A 16,862-nucleotide genomic window follows, 5' to 3' on the forward strand; every position below is an offset into this window, starting at 1 on the left:
GAAAGGCTGTCATGTGGAAGATGGATTATATTAGTTCTATTTGGCCTCAGGGGGGCAGAACCAGGAGCAACTTGTGAAATATGTAGAGAAATAACTACCTATAGCATTGAAGAGGTACCCCAAAGTGAAATGGACTTCCTTGGGATATTAGTGATTCCCCCTCACTGGAAGCTGTTGAATAAAGGCTGGACGACCATTTTCTGTGTATGTTACAAGGGGATTCTTGTTTAGGTATGGGTAAAACTACATGGGTTCTGAGATCCTCTTCAAATGTCTGATTCTACAAAGAATTCCCTTATTGATGAGGAGGTTCTGAAAATGTCATCTTCTCATCAGAGATAACATATCAAGCCTTGGAATTTTGTATATCATCTTCAGAGAAATCCACTGTGATTCTACAGAGATTGGTATACCCATTTACATATGAAAAACAAAGTGAATGAAAAATGAATGTTGTCCAGACTAAGTCATGCAACTGGAAAAGCAGCCTGTCAAGTTAGTGCATATATATGAATGTCTTAAATAAGTGGTGCAGCTGGACAACTATCTGGACTCAGATTTGGAAGATGGATGTTGGTTAAAAGGAAGTTGTGAAGTTGTATACCACTAACAATGTTTCCAAATTTTGGAAATTACGAGTTCAACTCAAAGAATAGGAGGATCTAAAAAGAATCAAGGTCACAAGTAACTCAAAGGGCAATAGCCAACCAACCAGCCAGTCAACATTTATTAAGCACCTACTATGTGCCAGGCATTGTGCTAAGCACTGAGGATACAAAAAAGAGGCAAAAGACAATCCTTGCTCTCAAGGAGCTTACAATTTAATATAGGAGACAATATGCAAACAAAAAATTATGATGCAAACTATAAGTAGGAAATAATTGAGAGGGAAGTCACTACACAATTAAGAAGGATTGGGGTAAAAGGTAGGATTTTAGTTGGGACTTAAAGGAAGCCAAAAAGACAATAGATGGAGTTGAAAAGGAAGAGCATTCTAGGAATGGGCAGAGAGAATGTCAAAAAGTTCCAGTAAGTGTCAGAGATTTGAACCTAGATCTCCGCTGACTCCAAGTCCAGCCCACTTTTTACTATGCTGGATGCTAAAAGAAGCAGAGGAACATCTCTGGTAAGCTGGGTTAATACTCTATTTAAAATTTTTTTTTTTTGCTTTTTGGAGGGAGGAGAACAGGACAATTAGGGTTAAGTGACTTGCCCAAGGTCACACAGCTAGTGTGTGTGTGTAAAGTGTCCAAGGTCGAATTTGAACTCAGGTCCTCCTGACTCCAGGGCCGGTGCTTTACTCACTGGGCCACCTAGCTGCCCCTGGGTTGATACTCTACAGTATTTATAGAAAGATGAGTAAAAGTGGTTCAGAATGAGAAATCCTGGTGTTTTGCACTGGTTGAAGAAGCAATCACCTTGAGGAGATCAGAGATCCATCTAAGTGTCTTAAGAACCAAAATAAGTGCACAGGAAAGCTTTGGAGAAACAAGGAAACATGGAGGTGTAGTAAAGTGGGTTGGATTTGGAATCCAGAGAACCTAGAATCCAATCCCACCTCAGTCAATTTATTATCTTTGTGACCTTGTGTTGGTCATTTCTTCTCTGTTGGTCTCTTTTCTGTATGTGGAGGTCCCCTCCAGTTGCAACTGTGATCCTGTGAGAACTTTCTGCTTTGCCTGATTTCTTTCATCCCACAGTTTCCCAGCCTGACTATCCCACAGGACACAGGATTATAGCTTTAAAGCTGGAGAACCCTCAGAGGTCATCTAGTTCTATCCTCTCATTTTGCAGATGAAGAAACTGAGGCCCAGAGAGGTCAAATGACCTGTCAAGGACAGGTACTAAGTGACAAAGCCAAATCTCAAAGCATATTTTCTAAGTCCACATACAATATACTTTTCACAATATCAGAACACCATTTGCAGAGAAAATTGGTAGGGGGAGAGAGAGGTTGCTCCCCTTTGCCTCACCTGGTGTGAAATCCTGTTCTGACTTCACAAGTACATCTGTATTTTTACTCTAGGTAGAGTGTAGTGTACGGACAGTGTGAGGTTGTGAAGTCTGACATCTCAGACACCACTGCTTGTCTCATTCAGATGTGAACAAGCTTCACCATAAACAGAACCTGTGAGATCAGCAATGGGGTTCTGAGCCTCCACTAGACAAACGGGAGGCTTGTAAATGTCAGTTCCTTATAAGCAGAGCTTTCTGGGTTAACAACAATGAGGGACCGTGCTTCTGTCATGCTGCTTGTCAGAAAGTCTCCCGATACCAGCTCATTACTGCAGGTAACCTTGGCATTAGCTACCTTGACATCAAATGGAATAACAGATCGTCAACTCACCCAATGGATAATGTGGACATTAGTCACCTGGCATAGGGCATGGCTCAAACAGGGAGGGACTTTTTCCAGGGAGGCAGAGTCCAAGGAAGGGAATGGAATAGGATTAGATTAGGGATAGGATTCCAGTTCATTATTAGGCTTCAGAATTTTTTCTGGGTGAAAATTTTAAGAGTCTCATACATGACTTCCTTATGATGTTGACTTTGTTTTCTTTTTTCCCCCACTAACCTCCTTCATTATCCTTCTTTTCTTCTAATTAAGGTAGTCTCAGATAAAACATTGTCTCAGATACACTCTGAGAGCCAAGCATCATCAATCACTGCCTACTGACCAGTGCAAGCTAGCTCCATTAATGAGAAACTCCTCCAAGCTAACTCTCTGCCCCAACAACAGAGCACACCCACCATCAGATATAGCTCCCCTGATCAAGAGAGTACTCATGCAGTGGGGGAAAGAGCCTTCCCATTGGTCCTGAAGAGGAAGGGAATGGAGCAGTGGTTTGTATTTTATTATTCTGAATTTAAAAAATACCAAATTAGATGAGTATTTTCATATACACAGCAGATCAAAAAAGGAAGATTGTACATGAGACTAGGAATCTGCACCATGACATATAGCTTATTTCTCTAAGTACACAATCCATGCAAAATGTTACTTTCTTTTTTCCTGATCCTTTTATTTAGCTATTTATTTATTTTTCTTTTTTTCATGTTTATTTTTAGCTTACATCATTCATTTCCACAAGATTTTTCCCCTACCCACCACACCAAAACAGTGATCCCACTGTATACCCCCTCCCCCAATCTGCTTTCTCCTATATCCTCCCCCAATCCCCCTCTGACTTTCCAGCACGGCAAAATGGATCTCTATACCCCAGTGCCTGTATATCTTATTTCTAGGTTGCATGTAAAAAAATAAAACTTTTTAAAACATTTGATTTTAAAACTTTGAATTCCAGATTCTTTCCCTTCCTCGCTTGTCACCCACCCTTACTGGGAAGATAAGCAATTCAATATAGGTTGTACATGTATAGCTACATAAAAAATTTCCAGAGTGGATATATTGTGAAAGACTGACTATATTTCCTTCCATCCTATCTCAATCCCCACTTGTTCTATTCTCTACTTTGACCCTGTCCCTTTTCAAAAGTGTGTGCTTCCAACTCCCCCCCCATCTGTCCTCCCTTCCATCATCCCTCCTCTCATCTCCTTGCCCCCTACTCTCCTGGAGGGTGAGATACCCTATTTAGTGTGTATGTCATTCCCTACCTAAGCCAAATTCAATGAGAGTAAGGTTGACTCATTCCCTTCTGCCTATCTGTTCTTCCCTTCCATTGTAACAGTTTTCCCTTGCCTCTTTTATATGAGATAATTTACCCCATTCTGTCTCTCCCCATCTACTCTGATTATATTCCTCTCTCACTTCTCAATTTCACCTTTTAAGTATCATCCCTTTCCATTCAATTGGTACTGTGCCCTCTGTCTATGTATACTTGTACACATATATACACACACTCACATATGTATTCATATGCTCATATACCCTCCTATATATATGTATGCATACATATATATATACATATACATTTATATTCCCTTCAACTATTCTAATACTGAGAAAAGTTTCATAAGTTAATTATTGTTCTTCCATGTAGGAATGTAAATAGTTCAACTTTGATAAGTTCCTTATGATTTCTTTTCTCTGTTTACCTTCTTATGTTTCTCTTGCTTCTTGTATCTGAATGTCAAATTTTCTATTCAGCTCTGGTTTTTTTCAGCAAGAATGCTTGAAAGTTCTCTATTTTCATTGAATGACCATATTTCCCCCTGAAACATGATACTCAGTTTTGTTGGGTAGGTGATTCTTGGTTTTAATCCCAGCTCCTTTGACCTCCGGAATATCATATTCCAAGCCCTTCGATGCCTCAGTGTAGAAGCTGCCAGATCCTGTGTTATCCTGATTGTGCTTCCATAATATTAAAATTGTTTCTTCTTGGCTGCTTGTAATATTTTCTCCTTGATCTGGGAATTCTGGAACCTGGCTATGATACTCCTAGGAGTTTTCTTTTTGGGGTCTTTTTCAAGAGGTGATTGTGGATTCTTGCAACCTCTATTTTGCTCTCTGGTTCTAAAACATCAGGGCATTTTTCCTTGAGAATTTCTTGAAGGATGATTTCTAGGTTCTTTCTTTGATCATGGCTTTCAGGTAGTCCAATAATTTTTAAATTATCTCTCCTGGATCTATTTTCCAGGTCAGTGGTTTTTCCAATGAGATATTTCACATTGCCTTCTATTTGTTCATTTGTTTGGATCTGTTTAATAGTCTCTTGATTTCTCATGAAGTTACTAGCTTCCATTTGCTCCAATCTAATTCTGAAGGAATTATTCTCTTCAGTGAGCTTTTGAGATTCTTTTTCCATCTGGAAAATTTGGCTTTTTAAAGGCATTCTTCTCCTCATTGCCTATTTTGAGCCTCTTTTGTCATTTGAATTAGTCTATTTTTAAGGTGTTATTTTCTTCAGTCAGGTTGTTGACTCTCTTTTCATGATTTTCTTGCATCATTCTCATTTCTCTTCCCAATTTTTCTTCCATTTCCCTTATTTGGTTTTCAAAACCCTTTTTAAGCTCCTCTATGGCCTGTAAACAGTTCATATTTTTCTTGGAAGCTTTTGGTGCAGGAGTTTTGACTTCATTGTCTTCCTCTTGTTTCATGCTTTGATCCTTTTTGTCCCCAAAAGAGGAATCCAAAGTCATATTGCTATGCTTGCTTTGCTTCCTTTGCGTGCTCATGTTGCCATTCAATTATTTGACTTTTGAGCTTTTTGACACAGTAGAACTCTGCTTCCAGAGAGGAGAGCTTTGTCCCAAATTGCTGGGGCTTTTGCAACTGCCAGAACTATTAGTTGTGTGCTCTCTCAGAAGCCTCCACTGACTTCAGCAAACTGGTCACTCACCCCAGGACCTCCACCCAGGGCAGGGATCCAGATCCAAGCAGGTTAAAGTAAGAGCGATTACCCCTCAGACTGGTTGCTTGGTCCCCCTACAATCTATAGGCCAGGAGCTCTAAAGCAGCCATGTGGCAGCAGCCACTGCCCCTCAGCTGCTTCTCCCTCCAGGTGCAGAGGCTGGACCACACTCCCGGACCCCCTGTTCCCACAAAGTCCACTGACCTCTTATTTTGTCTTTGGCATTTATGCATTTGATAGTTCTGGCAACCACTGCAGCTGCTGGTGATACCACTCTCCTAAAGTCCCTTCAGCCAGGACTGGTGGTGGCAGCCCTGGGCCTAAAACCATGGGCTCATGCGGGGCTGGGGCTCTGCTCCCAGCATGCTGCAATGGACCCTTCCTGCTGGGCTGTCTTCAGTGGGAGGTTTGTTTCTCTGTGTCACTTTGTAGATTCTGTAGCCCTACAGTTTGTTTAGAGTTATTTTTTTATAGGTATTTGAGGTAGTTATGGGGGGAGCACAGGGAGTCTTCCTGCTTCTATGCTGCCATCTTGTATCCATCCCTCAACATGTTACTTTCAAAACTGTCCTGCTTAGGGGGTGGCTAGGTGGCGCAGTGAGTAAAGTGCTGGCCTTGGAGTCAGGAAGACCTGAGTTCAGTTCTGGCTTCAGACACTTAACACCCACACACACATACACAAACTAGCTGTGTAACTTTGGGCAAGTTACTTAACCCCAATTGCCCTCCAAAAGGCAAAAACACACACACAAACAAACAAACAAACAAAAACTGTCCTGCTTGTCTGGATTTCCTATTGCTCTTACTTCTGTTCTTGTGCTTTGTTGACCCCTCTCTATGACTTTTTTCTTTCCATTTTGGTAAGCCTATAGATAGATTCCTCCCTCCCCTTTTATCTTCCTGCCAAACTCCCCAAAACTGAGAGGAATGCAAAATCCTTGTATCAAATATACATAGTTAAGCAAAACAAATCCCCAAACTGACCATGTCTGAAAATTTCCCTTCTCATTATATACTTTGAATTTATCATTTCACTCCCAGGAGATGGATAGCTTGCTGAAACCAATTTAAGCCTTTCATAATTGTTTTTCTTAATAATGTTACAGCATAAACAACATTATATTTTTTATTTCTCATTAATGGAGCTAATTAGCACTGGTATAGTTCAGGTTCTATTCACTTCACTGACTCTCAGTATTGGTTAACACAAGTCTTCCCAAGTTTGTCTGAATCTGTCCCTTTCCTCATTTCTTAAGATACAATAATATTCCATTATATTGACCACAATTTGTTCAGCCACTTTTCAATTGATGGGAACCATTTCTAGTTCTTTGCTCCTTATGAATCTTTTTCCTATTTTTTTAGTCTCTTTGGGATGTAGATCTAATAATGAAATTGCTGAATCAAATGGCATGAACAGTTTAGAGACTTTTAAAATACAGTTCCAAATTCTTTTTCACAATGGTTAGATCAATTCACAATCAACTTACAATCCACCAACCTTAGTTTGGGTTATTAGTTATTATGTAGTTATTAGTGTGCTTATGGGAAGGCCCGATGGTAATGCTCATTCCAGGGAATGCCCATCTATTTAGTTGCCTTCCTAGCCAATGTCTCATGAATTTCTATGAAGACAGCTTTGATGTAAGTTAGTAAGCAGAACCCTACATGCTGGGTCAGAAACCAGGGTGTCGAGAGAAATGAAATCCAAGAGTTCTACATTAGTGGATAACCACTTGAAGGAGTAGAGAATTGGAGGCCATATTGTGTGTCAGATGCAGGACATGTTGGAGGAATTGACAACTTTCCTGCCTCAGTACAGTAGTGGCATGAATACTGGATTGAGAGTCAGAAGGCTTGGGTTTGAACCCTGACTCTGCTACTTTTCAGCTGTGTGACCTTGGGAAAGTTATAGCTTCTCCCTGGGTCTTGACTTTCTCAACCATAAAATGAGAGGTTAGATTATATACTCATTAATGTCCCTTCCAGTTTTCAATCTATAAATCTACATATAGCCTCTTTTCCCAACACTTGAATCTTTGAGTTGCTCAGTCAGGAATGTAGCTGTCCAGGATGTAACCTCCAGGCTGCTTCCTGACGCAGTTACTCCAGTAAGGGCATGAGCTGAGACAAAGGGTGTATAATAGCACATCTGCTATGATAGAAGGAAGTACTCTCAGTACACTTTGTTGATACTACTTCTTATTGGTACAACATCCTAGGTTTAACTGAATAAAAGACCTCTTTTGTCAGTATTTTGCTAGCTAGGTTGACCTTAGGATATACAATGTTGTGTACATGAACAGCTTCCACATAAAGAACTTCACTGATAGGGAACTCATTGTCTCTTCAAGCAGCTCCTCTCACTTTGGAATAGCTCTGATTATTGGGAAATTCTCTCTTAACATGGAGCTGAAAGCTGCTTCCCTTCTACCCATTGCTTCTACCATAGTTCAGTCCTCTGCTGCTAAGCAAAATAAATGACAGCCCTCCAAATACACGAAGATGGATATTATGTTCCTTCTAAATATTGTCTGGTCAGTTAAACATTTCTATCAGTGGCTTAAATGAAGGGATAGATAGATAATATGCTTTCCAAGTTTGAGGACGGCTCAAAGCTGGAAGGTAGAGTTAACAAGCTAGATGAGAGGACTGGAATCCAAAAAGCTCTCAACAGGCTAGAATGATGAGTCAAATCTAATAAGATGAAATATAATAGAAGTAAACCTGAGTTTTTTTTTTTTTAAGACATAAAAGAATAGGATGGGAGAGGCACAAGTAGACAACATGTAAAAAAGTTTTTGTGGGCTTTAGTGGATACAAACTCCATATGAGTCAATAACATGAGGCAGCAGACAAAAAAATTAATTTAATCTTCTGCTGCATTAGCAGAAGCATAATGGATGGAAACTTCTAGATGTCTCGGTGTCCCCTGGGGCACTTGCCTTCAGAGACAGAAACCTGGAGGCAAGCCCAGTTGCCCATGAATTAGAATCTGATCTTATAGGCTTTGTCATTCCTTGTTCCACACTGCTGTTAGAGGCTGGGAATCAGGCATAGTTAATAAGGACACAAGCCGTACACCTGTACACCATGTCCCCCCCGTACTCCCCTTCTCCTAAGCCAACTTTTAATAGAGGATCAAGAGCTCCAAGGCAAACCTCACAGGACGGAAGGCTCTCAGACACCCACACTCTCATACCATACCTCCTGTGGCAAGGCATGCTCATCACAAACACTGCCTCTCTTATGCTTCTGAGGCTCAGGCAGCTTCTAACCACGCCAATGACACATACAACATACCACAGACTTCTGCCTGCTTCTTAATGCCCCTCCCACCCTTCCTTGAGAAACCTCAGAGTCTCCCATGTATTACTGTGGAGAGTGAATCTGCCCAGGCAAGCAACAAAGCCCACATCTGTTCTCTCAACTCAGCCCCACAGCAGCCTGATCTCCCGAAAGAAGGGACAATGTTACCGTGATCTGGCCCTGTCAAACTAAAGCTGTGATACTGTAGTCTGTTCTGAGCACCACGCTTTCAGGAAAGTATCCAGATTAAAGCACCCAGAAGAGTGAGAGGCCTGGGGACTAGGCCATATGAGGATCACTGAAGCAAAAGATCTTCAGCATGATAAAGAAAATAGTTAGGAACAGTGGCTCCATAAGCTTGTCCTAACATCTCTCTCCCGACTAAGTGCTTTACAATTATTATGGAGCCTCTCCCCACACTCTTACATTTCAGGCAAACTGATCTATTTTATATTCTCTAATCATGACATTTTATCTCTTGCCTCTGTACCTTTGAAAGGACCCCTCCCTTTCCTCCTGCTGCACCCTTCCAAATCAACTTGTGTTTATTTTGTACATATTTGTATACACTTATACATGGGCGGCTGGGGCAGCTAGGTGGTATAGTGGATAGAATGCTGGGCCTGACGTCTGGAAGACTCATCTTCTTGAGTTCAAATACGGTCCCTGATGCTTACTAGCCATGTGACCCTGGACAAGTCACTTAACCCTGTTTGCCTCACTTTCCCCATCTATAAAAAGATCTGGAGAAGGAGATTGCAAGCCATTCTAGTGTCTTTACAAAGAAAGCCCCAAATGGGGTCACAAAGAACTGGACAAGACTGAAACAACTGAACAACAACAAATATGTGGGCAGTTAGGTGGTGCAGTGGACAGAGCAGGGGGCCTGGAGTCAGGAAGACCTGAGTTTAAACCCGACCTCAGACACTTACTAGCTATGTGACCCTGGGAAAGTCATTTAACCCAACTGGTGTCAGTTTCTTTATCTGTTAAATGGACTGGAGAAGAAGGTTGCAAACCACTCAATGTCTTTGCCAAGAAAATTCCAAATGCGGTCCCACAGAATTGGACACAATGAAAACAAATGAAAACAACCACACTTACACATACATGTGTCTCCCCTAATAGGATGTAAGTTTCTTGAGGGTAAGGGATGTTTCATTTCTGTATTTGTTTCTCCAGATCCCACTGCTTGGCATACAGGAGGCACTTAATAAATGTCTGACAATTGAATAATTGATTAACTACAATAGGAGATTTCACCTGATCCCCTGGTTGTCAGGACTCTCACCCTCCTTGGTAAGAAATTAATATGTATTTACTTCTCTATGTAAATATCTTATCACCCAGTAGAATATACATTCCTCGAGGGCAGGGACTATTTAGTTTTTGTTTGTTCTGTATACCTAGCATCTAATCACAGGGCTTCTGATGGAATGGATAGAGTAGGGAACTTTCAATCAAGATGAACTAAGTTTGACTTCCACCTTGGATACTTCTTAGCTGTGTGACCTTGGGCAAATCATTTAACCTTCCTGAGACCAAATTTACATTGTCTGTAAAATGGGGATAATAATAGAACTTATTTTTATAGGGTTGTTTCAAGGCTCAAATGAAGTGATGTATGTGAAGTATTTTATAGTGATATGAAAAATCCAGTTATTATTATTAACTATTATGTTGTTGTTGTTGTTTGATCACGTCTGACTCTTTGTGACCTTGTGGATCATAGCATGCCGATATTGTCCATGGGGTTTTCATGGCAAATATCCTGGAGTGGTTTGCCATTTCCTTCTCTGAGTTATTACTATAGTTGGTGCTTAATAAACGTCTGTTGCATTTGGTATTTAGAAGGGGGTAGAAGTAATAAGTAGTTAGCTTTTAAAGGAAGAACTTTCTCAGAATTAGAGCTCTGTTTCCTTGGTTCCTAGTTTATTTCTAATTACTGGAGTTCTAACAGAAGTTGAACAACCACTTGTCAGTGATGCTGAGGAAGGAGTTTGCATGTCAAGCAGGTATTGGACTATGTGACTTCGGAGCACCCTTCTAGCTCTGAGGTGCTGATTCTATTAGCCTGAATTTCCTAAACATCAGCTGCCTTTTTAACTTTAGCTAGAAGCTAGAGCTCATTAAGTACATCACCAAGTCCTTAGAAAAGTATTAGGAATTCCCATGGATCCTCAGATAACTGGCTTGTGGCACTAATCCTTCCTAGTTCTTTCCATTCCAGTTTAGCAGGGTGATCTACTATTTCCCTTGCTACATCCCCAGGCAGAGCTTGGGTTGGGACCTGTCACGGACTTTGTTTCAGTGGCACTGGCAGATTTCTTCTGGATTTGAGGAACAGAGAACAGGGAGCTTGGGAAGGAGGTGTGGCAGTTGGGAAAAGCCAGTATAGACTGGGGGGCAGAAACACAATTGCAATAAACTACAATCAGTAACTGGGAAGCCAGATTATAGAACTTAAAAGCCAGAGGCATGGGCAGGATCTACAGCAAGATCAAGATGAAGATCTAAAGAGAATGTGAGGGAAATAGAGAGAAGTAAAATTCAGAGTCTGGCTGCAGTAATTTGGGGCTGAGTTAAGGAATGGGGTATTGGGTTCAAATGAGTTATTTTAACTTATGATCAAACGCAGTTGCTCTGTAAGGGTATAATTAATGATGATGAATAATAACAACTAACATTACATAGGGCTTACTATGTTCCAGGCACTGTGCTAACTGCTTTACAATTATTATTTCATTTAGCCCTAACAACAACAACAATTAACACTTATTTAGTGCCTATTATGAGTCAAGTACTGTGCTAATCACTTTATAATTATTATCTTATTTGATCCTCATAATAACTTGGTATGGTTGTTAGGTGGTATAATTATCCCCATTTTACAGATCAGGAAACTGAGTTAGGGTTTAAGTGACTTGCCCATGGTCACACAGTAAGTGTCTGAGACCAGATTTCAACTCAAGTTTTTCTCACTCCAGGTCCAGCACTCCATCCAATATATCACTTTTATGACCAGTCACATATGGACAGATCCATCTTCCAATTTTCTCTGAAATTCCTTTTGTCACTCCCTTTGCTCTCTGTGACTATGGCCAGCTCTAAGATCACAGACAGGTAGGTGCTTATTAGAACCAGCCAGGCCTCAAAGAACAAACTCTCTCTACTGACTCTGTCAGGCTCTGCAAGGAGGATGTCAAGATTCTAGTCAATTCTTTAAAAAAGTGTTTTATTGAGGTCTTGTTTCTGCGCATAACAACCTCTATAAGGTGTAGGCCAGCCATAAAGCCTCATATTCGTAGTTCTTCCAAGTTTGGGAAGAGGAGAAACTAATGTGAAATTAGCTGTCCATCAGAGGGGAGCAGGTTTCCCAGGACTGTGGGAATTTTGTGACTGGAAGAAGAGAGAAAGAAGGGACAGGTGGCAGTTATTAAGGAACATGACCATGGCAGCAGCTGGTGCCTGCCCCATATGCAATTCCATTCTTTAGTTCATGAGAGATGACTTCTATGGACAAGCTGGGAGGCATGACTGTGTGTTTTTATTGTAGGAGTTCTATCCTATAGCAGAAGCACTGAGATAATAGTCAGGCCCTAAACCACCCTAGTCTTTTGCTCAATTGTGTTTTAAAAAATTTTGCTCTAGTAAAAATACATTTGCCGGATTTAACATTACTTCACATAAACACCCATGGCTGAACCTGTTCTTATGTTGCCAGGTGTCTTTTGTTTGAGGTTTGAGGACACAGAGGAAGGAGGGAGCCACACAGGAGAGAGGGGTGTTTACTAGAGCAGAGCTGGAAGTTCAAACCCCAGCCTGTTCCTCTCTAACTCAGTGCAAAAGCATGAGACATTTCATAATGAACAATCACTAAGAACGTGGGCCATATCTCCCAAGGCTTCCTCATAGACATAAGTCAAGTTACTTGTACAGGAATCATTTCCCAACATAACTCCTCCCTTGTAATAGTAGCAGCAGCAGCAGCAACAATAATAACAACAACAACAGCAACAAAAGTTTAAGTAAAACCAACAGACAAACAGATCAAATCTGACAGCGTATTCCACACCCATAATTCCCCAAAGGAAGGAGGACAATGCACTTATTTCATCATGCTTTCTCCACAGCCAAGATAAATTATTAACACCATCCACCTTTGTTTTTTGGTCATCTCCTTTATGTTACTTTAGTCATTGTTATAGATAGTTTTCCTGTTTTGTTTTGTTTTTTACTTTACTCTGTTTTAGGCAAACTCAGGCAAAATCTCCTGTTTCTCTGAATTCTTTATAGTCCTCATTTCTTAAGACACAAAATATGTCACCTTCAAGGTATCAGGATGACAATGTCCTTCACAATGGTGCATATCAACAAAACTCTTCCATTTTATTGGTGTTGTAAGTGATGGACCCTCAACATTTTTTTGGAGGGGGCAAGGCAGTTGGGGTTAAGTGACTTGCCCAAGGTCACACAGCTAGTTAAGTGTTAAGTGTTTGATGTCAGATTTGAACTCAGGCCCTCCTGACTTCAGGGACGGCACCCTATTCACTGAACCACCTAGCTGTCCCAGACCCTCAACATTTTACTTTAGAATCTCCAGGATTATTACGCAGGCTGCCTTTGCTTCTACCTTTTCTCTTTTTTTGTAAGGCTTGGTTTATTTGCTTCCTTGTGGCTGCATATGGTGCCTGATTAGACTCAGAGTCTCCCATCTGGCTATGTTTCAGGCCTTTGAATCTGAAGTCCCCAGGGTGGAAGGGAGCAGGTCTCTGACACAGCCATGAAGGCTGGTCAAGACTCTGCCAAGTTGTTTTCTAAAGGTTTTTGATGACTCCCTTCCCAAAACAAAATAGAAACTCCAGAGCTCCCACCCCCAGGTGCCCATAGTCAAATTAATACTCCAGGTGATTCAGCAGGAACATCAAACTATTTGTCATATTAAAAGCCCCAATTTCTCTCACAAAGATAGGAATGCCTTTTTCAAAATTCCATATTTACTCCTCTCCTTCAAAATTTTGCTTAATGCCTTCCTTTTCCAAAAAGCCTTCCTGCATCCCTGGAGACTTGATCAATCCTTTATTTGGGGGCTCTCCACACTGAGGTTTGTGCTGTAATCTGTTTGCATTATATCATTTGCACTAATAGATACATTGCTTTATGTTGATCCAAAAATTCAATTAGGCAAACATGCTAAATTTATTAAGGTCAATACTTATTAAGAGGCAGCTTGGTACAGCCTAAAGAGCCCTGGATTTGGAGTCAGAAGACCTGGATTTGAATCCTAGCTCTGATGCTTATCACATGTATAATCTTAAGTGAATCATTTAACTTCTCTGGCACTCAGTTGTTTCATTCAATCTATGATCCTATGGTGCTGGACTCTGGACTCTGACAAAACCCAAACAATCCCAGCTCTGAAGAATTTATTCTCTACCTGCAGGTGGGACACAATATACACAGAGATAAGAAAATAAAAGAAGAGGAAGAAGGAGAGGACAAGGACAACTGCAGATAACAAAGAAGGTTTTATAGGGGAAGTGATAATTACCAAACTGAGCCTTAAAGAGCAGGGGTCACTTGCTTCTTTGTATTCATATCCCCAATGCCTAGTAAAATGCCTGGCACATAGTAGGTGTTTAATGATTGCTTGTTGTTTGACTGATTGATGAAAGGAAGATTCTAAAAGTTTTGGATGAGGATGGAATTCATCCCAGGAATAGATGACTTGCAAATGTATGGAAGCAGGAAATGCAAAGTCAAGCTCAGAGAATAGCTAATTCAGGTTCAGATGGAAAGTGGCATTTATGGATGGAAGCAATAGGGCTGGAAAAGTTAAGCTGGAGAGTGTGGAGAGCCTCAAAATACCAAGCTAAGGTGTTTGTACTTTATGTAGAGTCAGTTGAGAGCCCTGGGGAATTTTTGCACAAGGGAGCAAATGGTTAGCTTTGTGTTGGTCTTCTTTGTATGTGTGTAGAGGTGTGTATGTGTCGTTCCCCATCATAAGAGGTGCCATTGGACCCAGCTCCTCTTGCCCTACCCCTTCTTAAAGCTGAGAGGGTGAATGAGGGAAAAAGGAGAGGTGGGGATTGCTTTTGATCCCATACACAGAGGCTATTCAGGTAACCGCTTACCTCGGCAGGTGGGCAAAGGAAAGTCCCACGTGGCACTATTCTCAGAGCTGGCATGGCAGGTGAGCACCGCATGTCCCTCCAGAAAGAAGCCAGTGTTACAGCTGTAGCGGACCTTATCTCCCAGGTTGAAAGTCGTGCCTTGTTGGATGCCATTGGGGAGTCTCCCTGGGTTCCCACATGTGTGACTGGGGAGAACTGTTAAGACAAAGAAAGATACCCACCATGCTTAGTTACTAGCCAAAGCCTCTCACCCTTTCTCTTCCCTCTTACCTTCTCAGAAAGCTTCCTCACTAATGACTCTCTTTCCACACAGACAACAAAATATTGAAAGGCTTCCCATTGCCTAAAGGCAAAAATCCAAACTACATAAGGCAGCATTCAAGGCTCTCCACCACCTTGCCCCAATCTACTTTTCCAGATTTCCTTCCTTCAACTGATCTGTAGGTCCCTTAGCTCCAACAAATCGTGGCTATTTCTGCTTGGCTGGAATTCATTTACTGTCTTCTCTGTTTATCCAAATTCTGCCCAACCTTCAAGACCTAGTCAAAGTTCCCCTCCTTTCAGCCTTCATTGCTTCACCCATAATGGCTCTTCCTTCCTCTAAACCTCAGAGCACTCAGTCAGTGGACAGCCATTCCACACTGCCATGCATTATAATACATCTTGTTCTTATCTCCTCAGATACCAATTTCAAAATCCAAGGCCTGATGAAGCCTTTAAGCCTGAATGAAAGAAAAGTTCAGTGAGTTTCATGGTTGTCCCTATAGAAGGACAGCTCATACCTTTTATTAGGAGCTGCTCACCGGGGGCTGAGGTACCCTGAGACAGGGCACTATAGCTACCCACCTCATGGGGTGCCTGGGATCTATGTTTGTAAAATCAATTTGTAAACTCAATTTTTAACATCAGTCTATAAAACCAGTTTGTAAAATCATGCCCTCCCCCACCAGACTCAGAGCATTAACTCTGCCCCTTCCCCCTACTTGCACTCTGCCTAGCTTCAGAGCATTAACTCTGCCCAGCAACAACTCATGAATTGTTTATCTCAGCTTGGAACAGTGACAAGCTACACCTGTGAATCTTTCACAAAAGTATCTATAAACATTACCGCTTAGGCAACCATTATCTCCCCCTGGTATAGTGTCCCGCTGCCAGCATGAAACCTTCGGTACCCTATCTCTAGGTTGACTCCTTGGCTGCCTCCATGAATTCTTCAGGACCCTTTCTCTGGGTTAACTCCTTAGCCTGTTATCTACACACTGAGTCTCTGTTAGCCTTGGTTCCCAGACATCAATCTTGTCAAACATGACACTGATGGGTGGCAGACTGGGCACTTCTCAGTCAGCCCTTGACCGCTAGCTGACTTAGTGACATTTCAAGCCTAAAACAACACCTCCAGGTAGCGCCCCTCCCCCCTGGGCTTTTTCCCAGGGAATCATGGGCAATACGCCTGCGCAGTTACATTAAAAGTACATGTCCCTTTAAACACTTGGCCCCACCTTAACTCCTCCTTAATCCCACCCTTAATCACCTAGTTAGCATAATTGGCATGGGTTCTACTATGGATTATTCTATGAAAACCTTAATTCTACCCCTTTGAGGTTTCAGGTTCCTTAAAGGACTCTTGCCCACTGTACAGCCTAACAATAAACTTACAGGTCCCCTGAGGACCCTTGCCCACTGTAAAGCGTACAATAAACTTTTACAACTCTGATTCCAAGTCGGCTTGGGCCTACTGAATTCTTTCCAGACTGAATCACAGGCTTTCTGATCTTAGATAAAGATCAAAGGTCCTGCTGAACCATATTGCCATCCCTCATTACACCCACTCCCAAATTTCTGGTTTTATATGCTCACATTACATGATTCTTGCAATGATCACCTTTAAGATCACAAGATCTCTTCTGCATCCTTTGTTAAAACAACACTCTAAAAGAATAGAACACCTTTGGGTGTTTTTAAAGTCATGTCCTACTCTGTGTGACTCCATTTGGGGTTTTCTTGGCAAAGATACTGGAGTGGTTTGTCATTTCCTTCTCTAGTTTATTTTATAGATGATGAAGCTGTGTCAAACAGGATTAAGTGACTTGCCCAGGGTCCCTCATCT

General features: G+C 41.4%; 1 protein-coding gene across 1 annotated transcript in view; it reads right to left on the minus strand.

Moving 5' to 3' along the window:
* CSMD2 (CUB and Sushi multiple domains 2) overlaps positions 1–16,862 on the minus strand; it is a 1,071,431-nt gene that overhangs the window by 653,933 nt on the left and 400,636 nt on the right. Inside the window, exon 4 of the mRNA XM_069067881.1 lies at positions 14,756–14,950. Coding sequence (XP_068923982.1) covers positions 14,756–14,950 — 195 coding nt within the window. The remainder of the gene's footprint in view (positions 1–14,755; positions 14,951–16,862) is intronic.

The sequence above is a fragment of the Petaurus breviceps genome, unplaced genomic scaffold (genome assembly GCF_028583685.1).
Source record: "Petaurus breviceps papuanus isolate PSGF00001 unplaced genomic scaffold, PetGlider_PUasm1.0 90760, whole genome shotgun sequence".
NCBI classification, from domain to species: Eukaryota; Metazoa; Chordata; class Mammalia; order Diprotodontia; family Petauridae; genus Petaurus; species Petaurus breviceps.